General features: G+C 39.0%; 1 protein-coding gene across 1 annotated transcript; it reads left to right on the top strand.

Annotated features, from left to right (window-relative positions):
- The first annotated feature begins 3,982 nt into the window (after positions 1-3,982).
- IL17B (interleukin 17B) lies at positions 3,983-8,697 on the top strand. Its single transcript, XM_053463576.1, has 3 exons — positions 3,983-4,433; positions 7,037-7,329; positions 8,106-8,697. Exons 1-3 carry the CDS (start codon positions 4,413-4,415, stop codon positions 8,359-8,361), a joined length of 570 nt encoding a protein of 189 aa, XP_053319551.1. The 5' UTR covers positions 3,983-4,412; the 3' UTR covers positions 8,362-8,697.
- The last annotated feature ends 3,955 nt before the right edge of the window (positions 8,698-12,652 follow it).

The raw sequence follows: 12,652 nt of genomic DNA, 5'->3' as shown, positions 1-12,652 counted from the left end.
AACCCAGACCTTGAGGCACACTCAGGTTCAGGTTTTTTGGATCTCCCTCTTGCAATAGAATGTGGTAATTACTAAATGATGTGCTGTTTGTGTGCCTTGAGGACAGGGGTGGCAACCACTGGGCTATAGTTAGGCAGCTGTACATACTGTACCTATATGAGTATCTACTGTATACTGCAAAGAGATAAACAGAAACCGTGTTTTTTTCAAACATTACCTTACCCAGAAACACACACACTAACATATACGGACATACACAACCACACACAACTCACTTACCATTGGGAAGCCTGCTGTGCTACCCACGCAAAGTTAAAACATGCGGAATGACCCTGCTCAATCCGCCTCCTCCGAGGAATTAGGAGAATAACAATACACAATGGCCCCAATGCCTCTGAGATCCGCCCATGAGCCCACAATAAATAATACATTTGCCCCATTTCACACTTGCACCAACTATACTACTCTAAACATATCTATCCAGTTGAGGTGATTCAGTTGAGCTGATCGCTTCCATATTGAATATGGCGAATGTTACCGCTCCTGAGAGCGACCACTTTTTTTTGGTGTTACTAAATGCCTCGATATCGGGGCCTTGCAGTAGCAACATTTGTGGGAAGTGGGATTTGGTAATAAAATAGCCTATGTAACTCATAATGCACTGTAAAATTTACAGTAGGAGTAGCATTGTAGTTTATTTTTTTATGCTGCATTGTTGGTGTTCAAAGGCCAAGCCATCACTGGTACACTGTTGCTCTACTCTGTGCTCCCCACAGAATTGCTTAGTAGTGACATATTGTTGTATAATCAGACCACCAGTTGCGCCACTACTCAATGGGCTGATTACAAGGAAGATCTCTGATCTCCCCAAGTGGCCCATTTACACTACCGAAGGCTCTGTTGACCTGGCATAGCCTCCATAGGATGCAGTAGAAGGTGATGAAGATGGTGGCTGTGGATGTGGCAGGAGGTGGGTCAGGCCTAGGGCAACATCTAAGGTAAATATACCACTGTTGCTTAATAGAAGTTTTTGTCATTCTATTTCATTGTAACTTTTTGTGTTGTATTTTGTTAGAGTTATAGTATAGATCATTCAATCAAGTCTTAATATGTCTCATAATATATATTTTGTGCTTATCCTTTGTTATATATTGATTTGAAAAGTATACCAATATTTCTCTGTAATTTAAAAAAAAGTAATTAATTGAAAAAGGTAACAATGAAAAGCAATAAAGTGTATGCATACAGTATATGCTCTATGTTGAGTAAATTGAGTTTCTGTGCTCAACTAATAACCTAAAGAAGGAGTTTGTCTATGACTGAGTATCAGGGGATTTATAGTTCCATGACATTACCTGTTATTCCGTCTTCATAAATAGCTAATATTGAATACTTTGAATATGGTGGCTTTCTTATATAACTTGGGAGTGTGTTTTTATACAATATTTGTTGCCTTTGTTGCAATTAGGAAAACAAATGACCCCTGGAGTATTGTGTGGGTTCAGGTACTGACCAGTAAGCATGGGTGATGCTTGTTAGCACCATTTAAGATGTGGCCTCTATGTAAAAAACAGGGCTAGGTTTTTCTGACCAGGCAGTTAATCACTGGGGCTGAGAAGTCTGACATTTAAGGAAGGCAATGGAGTGCAGGATCATGAAGATAGGACACATAAATTGCAGTCACTCTTTACCCATTCTCAAAAAAGGCCTGCAAAGAGAGAAAGAGAGGGGGGGGGAGAGAGAGAGAGAGAGAGAGAGAGAGAGAGAGAGAGCAAGACACAGAGAGAGAGAAAACACAAGGACTCTGAATTACAGGTTTAAATTACATCTACGGTTCTATTGGGGAATCAGATGTATGTTAGTAAATGCTATAATATATAGTCTTTCAAGTATGGTAGTTCTGTTGATTCGATAATGTGTTACTAAAGGTAAACACATTAAAGCAATAGAGGAAACATGTTCCTGTAGCTTTTTAACATTCACCGGAGGTAGATTTTCATCAGCTCCAACCAGTCATGTCTATAAGGTTATGTTTGGATTATTACCACCTGTTTGAGGCAGTGTTCACCTGCCTCCGTTTGCTGTATAAACAGAGATGAGATGTTCTATATCACTCACAATGTATCTGTCTGTCAACAGGCCTTAGCTGTTCTGGATACAGCAGATGTACTACTTCTAACGAGACACATGTTTGAGAAACCATTTGTATGGAATAATAGATGGACCAGATGTAGACCCAAACGCTTATATTGATTTCCTCTTCTAACATGATCCAAAGAAGATATGTAATCAGGTCAAACGGTAACATATTTCAAGGACTCCAATGCACTCCCATAATCTGTAAGTAAAACAATTATACTTACATATTATATTACATTCACATATTATAAAGAGCTGAACTTCCTTGTTCCTTTGATTACCATACAGTAAAGAAGGCTGTCTGTGGAGTCCTAAAGGTAAGTCATAAATAAACAAGCATTCCATGTAGATAGCGTCCTGTGTCATTACAGCTTCCCACTCAGCACATTTTCTGTCTTCACTTCAAGTTTTCTTGTGTGAAACCCTCAGGAGAGCTAGAGTATTGACTACATATATTTACATATAATACTGTCACCATGGGAGTTGTCAGTCACACTTGGTGCTTAATGTAAGGCCTAATGAGAATACACATGCTCAGCTCTTGGTATCCCACAAAGACGAATGACCTTTGTTGTCCTAACTGTCCCTCTGCTGCCTAGGGCTCCCACCTGCCTCTCCTTGCCCCCTACACCTTTCCTCTAATCCTCCCAAACCTCTCCTGGCTCCTTTGCTCTGACCCACTCCCACTAGTGCCCCACTGCTCTGCCCCTCTACACTAATCTCTCCCCATCAGCTCCCCTCTTGTGGGCTGGGCAGTGGGACAGTTGCCCCCCAGACGGCTCCAAAATTCTCAAATAAGGACCTAAGCAGGAACGCAATGTTAAGTTACCCTGCAGTGAAAGCACTGCTGCTCTCATACACTGTGTGAGAAAGAAGCCTCTGGGAAATTAAGAAGGAGGAGAGAGAGAGAGAGCGAGAGCGAGAGAGAGAGAGAGAGAGAGAGAGAGAGAGAGAGAGGGTGAGGGTATTAGTGAGTGAGAGAAAGGGTAAGAGTGAATGAGTGAGAAAGGCAGGAAGGGAGAGAGAAAAATGATAAGGGAGTTAGGGAGGAAGTTAGTATTAAAGGTGTTGTCTGTGTTACTGGCCCTCCAGGATGCCTTGCCTACTAGGTAGGACTATGAGCGGGACTTTATCAAGACTTTTTCTTTGTGACCTTTAGATAGTTATTTATGTAATCAAGTATGATATTTAGAAGAATAATGTCTTATTTATAACATTTTATATATAAACAGATTTTCTGCTGTTTCTATACAAATAACCACTGTAACCACTGGTATATACCCACGCTCACTAAACATTTCAAGATAACAGAAAAGAGGAACATTAGGGAATGAAAGAGGGATGGGAAGATTTGGGGCCAAAAGAGGGACTATGACTCTTGGGAGTGATGACATTCACTAAAATTACTGTTAGATGGTAGTGTTCAAGCTATGCTGTCACAGAACACAAATACACTGGCTATATGTAACATTACTGAATGCACTAAGTTGTTTCACTGAGGCTTGTGGCCTACGTAGACAAAGTTTCTGTATTGGGTGAAGCTGCCATGGAATAATAATAGACATATTAGTCGCTATCATATTAACTGTGATGTATGGGGCTGTAGTTACAATATTTTGCTTTTGTACGTGTGCAGAATCAAATCATTATTTTTTAACAAGGCAGCGCATTAATGCAGAGCTTAGTATAAGTCCCTGTGTATAAGCCCAGCTGAAATCCAGCACTAATGCCTCTGTCATCCACATGCATGGTGAGGCCGCTAGTAATTCACACATAGCATTAACTTGCTGACAATCATCTTCATGCTTATTCCTAAATTAGCCGCAGCAGAACAGATTGTGTAAAGGGATACCCTGCCCTTTCCCTGCAGCTGGTAATACTACATTTTACCAATTCTCCATCTAACTCTGTTAATTGGGGGATTCCATCTCCAAGTCAGTTTAAGAAACACAAGCAAACAAACAGCGCATATCAGCCAGGTCTGTGTGTGCTGAGTGTGAGAACAGAGCCGCTGTGCACTGCATTCCCTGTGTGCAAACACTGTCCCTGCATGTACAGTCTGGGATAAAACAAGAGACACGCAACAGAAAGAGAAAGGGACAAGCCGGGCCTTTGTTAACATTGTGCTCCGCACCTGTACAAAAGGATTGTACGGTGGATAAGGTCCCTGTTATAGGAACTGGAAGTGGGTGCAGCTCAAGTCCCATTGGCACTGAGATCGTTCCCTCTGAGAAGCCTCCAGTTGCAATTACCAGTCCCTGTCTCTAGGAACAATGCATGGCTGTCATAGACTGGTAAGTTTCCATAAATTGGTCTATAGAGACTTTGCTTACCTATTATACTCTCCTTATGTTACCAGCTAGTAGTTAGTATATATATATATATATATATATATATATATATATATATATATATATAGATATATATATATATATATATACTTTCCCATCAACCACCGACTAGATTGTAAGCTTAGAAGATCAGGGCTCTCTTGTCCGTTTGTACCAGTTTGTTATTGTGTGTGATATTAAATTATTTTACTGACTCTGTTGTAACAGTGCTATGGAATCTGCTGGTAGTATATAAAATACTGTAATGTAATGTGATGTTATGCTTACTGTGGGTATACTTATATATGTTAGCAATGGCTATATCCATATGCTATTTGTTCACCGTGTAGTGGTTATCTCAGTCTACTATTAGCAGGATATACCTATATATTGAGGTATGGATGTGTATTGTTGCACTGGTATTTGTATATAAAATTGGTATATTAAAATATATGAGCTAATTTAATGTGTTGTGTAGTAGACTACATATTAACAAGGGTCTTCAATACTTTTACCATCATACGTAAATACTCCTCTATTAGGGTTACTAAAGCCAAGAATAACAATGAGTTGATTATTGCTATTTATCGATTTATATAGCACCATCATATTCTGCAATACTGTTTAATGGGTTATCCTATGATCTTTAGCCATCCTGGGACTGAATCGTTTCCCGGCTCCATGCCACAAAAAATTAAGTAAACTCAATAAGCTTACTATGAAAATACCCTTGGAAATAGATATTTGCGGTAGAGTTGTATTTGGCCTGAGTTTGTTTCCAGGCATTAGTGGGGTTGAGGTCAAAGTTAGCAATTCTACAATAACAGCTGTATTTATATTTATATCAAACAACAAAATTACTTGATAATTTAAATCAAGTGCCATAATTTCAATTGAAATGAAGTGTCTATATACTCATAGTAAATGTCAGCTTCTAACGGAACAAACAGTAAGTATTGCCGTGTGTCTGGGTTTAGCAGGTGAATTGCCACCTGGCTGCTCTCGGCATATTCTGCCCAAAAGGAAAACACTTAAATTGGTCAAATAAAGAGCTGCAGACACTGAACCGAGTCCTCCATTGACTTCAGTGGGGGTTGAACTGTATAGCTGAACTTGGTATGAACTCCCGAGTCCAGCTGCACTCAGCATCCATCAATGGACTTTCCAAGGAACTTGGCAGCATCCCAGGAGCCAAGAGATCCTGCCGAATTCAGTTGGTGTGACTGGATTCCCTTTAGCGACTAAGAGGGATTATGATTGGAATTTCATGGGATTATTACTACCTCAAGAGCAAGGCTTGACAAAGCCCCGGAGATAAGTAGCCATGCCGATTAGACTTTTTTGCCATTGTATATTAATCTCTATGAGTTTACTTCTTTCTTTGTCATGGTGAGGTATTTCTAGGAACAAGGACAAATTTTGGTCTTCATCATTTGAATTAAGCTTGTTTTACCACAGCTCCAGGACCCCTTGATGTAGAGATTCCTAACCTGGCACGCTTTAGACAAAACTGGCCCACTTGAGGTGGCAAGCAGCAGTTCATGATGGACTGACCAACTTGCATGAAAAATAATAACTATTAGTCATTTTACTGACATGTAGGCACTGGTTGGTAAATGTAGGAGGACAATGAGACCTTTTACACTGAGGGCTACACCTCTGCTTGGAATGTGTTATAATGATTGCCCAAAACAAGACAGTAGCGCGAAGCCTAAGGTACTATGATCATTGAAAGGGGTCTTCCAAGACAGTGTAGAGTCAGCATTATCCCATCTTATTCCAATACCTTGCGTAACTGTCAGCTTCTTCCTGTGCCTGTTTGATTTTTTTTTTTTATGGAAGTGCTTAGAGTGTAATTTCAGAAAGGAGGACAGAAGGTAATGGGGTGTATGGGTTTTTTTTGTAAATGTCCTTGTAAAGGATGTTTACATTAACCAGTTCACACATGGGAAATGTCACCATATGGTTTATTCAGGACTAGATGTAAATCTGTTAAACTGCTTGTCTGCAGTTTTTCCCGGCCCGACAACTTCCATTTACACCTGAGAGCAGGAAAGAATATAACAAAAACATTCCCTGAATCATAAACAAAGGTTTGTACTTTTAACCTCCTCCAGAATGCTTTGAGGTAGTATAACTAGTTTTTTTTTATCCCAAATCATTTTTTCCAACCAATTTAAAATTTCCCTTGTTAGTAAATTTTGCAAAAATGAACCAAGCTTTTTTGTGTGTGTTTTGATTTAATTACATTTTCATAGGAAACAGGTTTTTTTTCTTTGCTTAACATACCAGGAAGTGCAATTAGTATTTTGAGGAACAGCATTATTGATATTGTTGCATGGATCTACACCATATGTATATATCCTCTGTAGAAACTATGTAACTATAGGTGTTTTACAGGCTTTTTTATATATAAATCTTTAAATTTGGTAACCCTGACCATATATAAAGTTCTGTTCATACTTACTGAGAACTAGCACTGTATTTACATTTATCACAATTTTGGTTCACACATCATAGTTTTGACATAGTGCCATTCGCTGATCTGGATTTATTTTTATCCTCAGTTGATGATGTTCGCCATCTCACTGTTCCTGACTGTAGCCTTCAGCTCAGACTCTTCCAAGGCTTTAAAAGGACGAAAGAAAGGTCAAAAAGGAAAAGCTTCTCCAGATCCTGTGCTTGGAGGAAACTCCTTTGCTCCATCTCAGTTTTATAGCCTGGTGGAGGATTATGAGAAGAGTCTGATTGAGATGGTCAACCAGCTGAGAAACACCTCTGACCTGTCAGGAAACCGCTGTGAGGTGAACCTGAGACTATGGCTCTCAAACAGAAGAAGTCTATCTCCGTGGACCTATATGTGAGTATGTCCTCTTCTTTAAAGATAGAATGTACATTTTTTTACTGTCTACATTGTTCTTAACTAATACCTTAACCATTCATTCATTTTATGTCACAAAAACACCCAGACACATTTGAGATTTGCTTATATGAGTACAGAACAGAAAAGGAAATCTAAGTACATGAGGCATACCAAAAAGAATGTCATAGATAACACTTTAGGAACATCCTTGAGATGTCCAATTGGTAAACAGTGGTTTGTTCTCTTGAAGAGTTTATGAATTATATGTCTGTTTCTCTTAAATAAAAATATATTTTTTTAGTAGAATTGAACATAGCTGTAGTTCATTGTCATATTGGGTATCCCTGACATAATATATTTGAAACAGTCTGATTAAACAATAAAATGTAAGTTTGATATATATATGCAAATGTGTGAGTGACAGATACAATTGAATATTGTTGACATTACAACAATATGAGAGGATATTCCTTAATATGTAAATGTTCAATTCAAATGGTTTTGTATGTGAAAGTAACCAATGCATGCAAATCCTTATATGTGACATTCCATCATGGCTGCAAATGAACATATTATTGTATGAAGAAACACTTTTGTGAGATATTTACTTCTGGTTTACCAGTTATTTAAAATTTATGAAGGAGTTCAGAAAGCAAAGGTATTTTTGCATGCAAAAAAACATTTTTTTGTCACTTTAAAAAAAAAAAAGCCACCACCTTAATAGGGAGAAGTCTATGCATAAATATGACACTGTACTGTCTACTTTTCCCTAGCATAAATCATGATGAAAACCGAATTCCAATGGATATACCAGAAGCACGTTGCTTGTGCAACGGGTGCGTTAACCCTTTCACCATGCAGGAGGATCACAGCATGTCCAGTATTCCAATCTACAGCAAGATCCCTGTAAGGAGAAGGATGTGTGAGCCAACCTCTCAAGGACTCAGAGCACGCAGAAGGAAGAAGTGCCACAAGGAGTATGTAGCAGTCATGGAGAATATAGCAGTCGGTTGCACCTGTATTTTCTGAAAGCATCACTTACCTCTCCATTCATCACACAAATCCATTTGGGGGGTGCTCACTAACAGAACACCAAGAAGTTAATTCTCCTTTTTCACTTTAGACTGCCTTCTATATTGACCACATTCTGAACAAATATCATTATGCTAACATGCATCTGACAAAATTACCGTAACCTTCGGAAGTCTTAAGGGGGAGATTACCTGTAAATTATCCATATCTACTGTGGAGGCCTGCTATACAATGGTGTCTCTAGGACTCCACTTTAAAACAGGGGTATGTCTTGCCTGTCTTTTTCCATTGTACAACGTGATGGTGCTTTTCAAATAAAACATATTAATTATATATTAGTATACAGGTTAGTGTTTGGTTTCTTAAATAGTGTATATGCTTAAACTTCAGAATCATCTAGTTATTTAATAGTCCTTATACAAATTGCAGTAGGGGTCGATTGATAAACCACCACTTTGGAAGTTAAAATTGTTGGATAACAAGATGTCACTCTTTACTATCATAAATATGAACCTGGTGCCATTGTCTTGGCTCGACCTGATTGGATCTTCCAACCAAAAATTTAGCTGTACTTAAGCTGCCCTAAATTCTAACTTAGCTTTCTGAGAATACATGACAGAAAACCCTTGCTTAGGCTTAGCTAGACCAAGGTTGGCGTTATTTCGAATCGACAGTTCTTTCCATATATATAAGGTTTTTCCTCTTCAATATATTGGTTTCTCTGACACTCAAATTTATATGAATAACTTTGAATGGTGTCTCCTCAGAAAATAAGTTACCATAACCCCCGTAGTCACCACTTTTCTTTTTTGTAAACAAACGCAACCCCTTCCCTTGTCTTTTTATGCTATTTGTTTCCCTGTTGTTGCTTGTTTCTGTGCAATTTCAATTATATACTATATTTTTATTTGAGTGTAAGCTCTATAATTTCAGGATACTGGGTACCGGTTTCCAGCCGGATCCTGGTATCAGTTATGGTTGAGCTGATAAACATATCTATGGCGACGTGTAGCAATCAAAGATAAGTCACTTTCCCTAATAGTCTTGTGTGCTTTGAGTCTGAGTATTGTTTTGTATCATGATGCAAACTGAGCCTGGCATACGCGTAATGTGTATACCACTGTACACCGTACGCAACCGAGCATGGTGGAAACATGTATTTATTTAATCGCATTTTGTTACAGTTACCATATAACAAAGTGAATTTAGAAATTGTTAGTGTCTGAATGAACATCCCCTGCTCATATATTGGGGTATCTGCACTTTTGGAATTAAACAAACGTGCATTACCATCTCTCTATTTACTCTCTCAATGGAATCTATCCACTTTAGAGGGTATTGACACGAGAGTTTGCAGGTAGGTTGTGTTTTCAGCTCCTTCACTACACTATACATTGTGAAGGGTCAACCCCAGTGAGCTTCTGCCACAAGAAGAGCTTGTCTGGCCCTGTATAATGTATGGTTAGATTAGTGATACTTTATAGACAGGTAGATCAGCCCTATATGTGTATTTTTTTGCTTGTCTCTATCTGTCTACCTATAACCCAAAATGCCCATGCCCCCCACATACTACCATGTCAAGAGTCATTCACCCTTCTCAACTATCCAGCAGCCCCACCATAGCATGGTCTAGCATCTCTTCACCACCAAATGACATCTCTCACACAACACTATCCAGTCCCCCACCCCCGGCAAACAATGCTATCCACTATCCAACCTTCTTTCTCGTACTGTTTACTGCCTCTCCTCTGCATTGTCCATGTAATACATCACTGCCCCCGTCTCTTCCCCCTTTATCATGATTTATATCCACCACTGCCTCCTTTCCAAATCTCCAATTTAATTATTACCCAAGTCCCACAGTATCATAATCTACATCCCTAGCCTCCCTTACTCATCTCCACCTGCATGCATACACTCACCTACGCTGGCAAATCACTGTGACATTTACCATTTACCCCTGGTTGAGTAGATTGCAATGTCCATTTGCACTCAACCACCTGTATCCTGACTGGACTTCACTCACTTTGTAAGTACTTTAATATGCATTTTTACATGGAAAAAACTACTTACCTTACTTAAATGCTGCAGCTCAGTTCCTCATTTGCACTCAGCCAACACACCACACAGCTGGTGGGCGAGGAAACACACTAAACCTTCATAGGAGTCTGATGATTTCTATAGATTTGGATGCAAAAAGGGTAAAATATAAGATGACACACATTAAAGTGCATATGATGCCTAGCGTGTACATTTTGCAGGTGGAACTCACCTTTAAATATAAACTAGGAAGAGTAGCTCTTCCTACATATTCAGTCTAAAAGTAATGGTGCAGAGGCCAGTTGGACAAGCCACTAATATGGGATTTTCCTTGGTGTGTGGGACTCCAGGAAGATATGTTTATTATGTGATTTAGTGAAATATTGGTTCCCATTCTCAGGATTCTGTTATCATGTCCTGGTTAACCTATGCTTTCCCTGAAACATCTGGTGCCTCAACATTCCCTAAAGACCTTTTGGCTGTAAAGAGGTCACAGTTTTACTAGGCAACCTGAGAATGTTCTCACAGTCCAAAGGATATTATTGTTATATAATCACAAAAAGACCAACAAGTTACGTCTCTTTCCCAGCCACCTTATTGCTGACCCTGAACATAGCAAGGTTAAGTTTCATTAATTTAGTCTCAACAGGGAAAGTATCGGTCTAGCCACTATGGAGAATTGAAATGGTCAGTACTGGACAAGGGAAGCTTATTGTGGTGCAATTTCATTTATTTCATTGGCAGAATTAGTCCTGTCCAAATATTTATTTAAATCAGAAGAGCATAGAAATATAGTGTCTGGCATTGGCTAAGAACTCGATCTTGCCTCTGAATTATACTTCCCTCTACCACATCCCATCTTGTATTCTTTCTTCCAAGCTACAAGCTCAAGGGCCACTCTGCCCCCCCCCCGATTTTGTTTTTTGAGAATTTATTTGATTAGAATAATTTTTATAGCACTGTATCTTAATTCTTACAGTCACTCAAGATAAGCAGGAGAGGGCTGGTGAAACCATATCATCCAGGGTCACAATTTTTTTTTTTAAGGGATAGGGTGTGCAGCTGACCCTAAAGAGTTCATAGGAGCAGATGTGCAAAATACTTAGAGCAGAAATACTCCATTACTCTAGTTGTCATACTGCATGAGCCATTTTGGTGCAAAATCAATTTGTCAGCGAGAGTGAAAGGGATAGCTGTGTATTTGTTCCGGTGTGTAAATAATTGTATGAAACAGGAAAAAGAAGCCCATTGACGTATCGCAGACACAGTCTAGAATTGGAACAAATCATCTGCAGAGGATATGTTGGCTTCAATCAACAAGTGAAGTCATACACGTATTTGTTGTAAAACAGGAACCTGTGACCAGGATGGAAAAAACTGGGGACAGGTCAGTATTACAGTGAACTTTGTTGTGATTTTTAAGCTTTTAAGCAGGGCCCTCTTTACCTAATGTTTTGTCTTAATTTGTCAGTTCTAGTTTCGTAATACCCTTTGAATGTATGTACCGCAAGAATCTCTACCTAAATTGTTGGCATTATAAAAATATAAACATGATAATTACCCATACAGATTGACTCTGCAGCTGCTAGTTATAAAGCCTGGACACGTGAGGAGTTCCAAGAAATATATAATCAAATATAAAGATGACAAAAAATAAAGATCCAAAATTCTAATGCATACAATCTCATGCATATGCTGGCTAACAATAAGGTAGAAAAAGAGTTTTTCTAAGTTTTCCGTGGTGCTATAGCGTAAACAAAAATAAGTGCGTAACAGGTGGGGTTTTTAACAAACACTTCCGGTTTGTTAGAGTGTGTTAATTGGGGGGTGCACTCAGCTTTACTTGCCCCCCAGCCCAGATGTGCCAGACCCTTCTCTGGTGGGCATTTTTCCTGGCGTACTATGAAGTTCACACTGCTCGTGCATTTATGGGAACAACGCAGGCAGTTTTACCGGCTCGTCACAGTAAAAGTGAATTGCTAACATGCAGACATGAACAAGCGACACCCAAGCAGTTTAAGAATTCATATGCTACAGGAAATCTTTTTTATGAAGACGCTTGCTGAATTTTATTTTATTGCAAAGAATACATTTTTTCTGTTCATTGTGTATATACATTGTATTCTTTGTCATGTTTCTTAGGCTGGACAGCCTAAGGTGGTTTTGATCTTCATTTTCCTGCCACCAGCTAGTGCCAATACCACATACCTGGCCTTTAAACATTTTGTGGAATTTCAGTTCACATAGG

The sequence above is a fragment of the Spea bombifrons genome, chromosome 4 (assembly GCF_027358695.1).
Source record: "Spea bombifrons isolate aSpeBom1 chromosome 4, aSpeBom1.2.pri, whole genome shotgun sequence".
In the NCBI taxonomy this organism is placed as follows: Eukaryota; Metazoa; Chordata; class Amphibia; order Anura; family Pelobatidae; genus Spea; species Spea bombifrons.
This window is presented reverse-complemented; position numbering and strand designations above follow the sequence as displayed.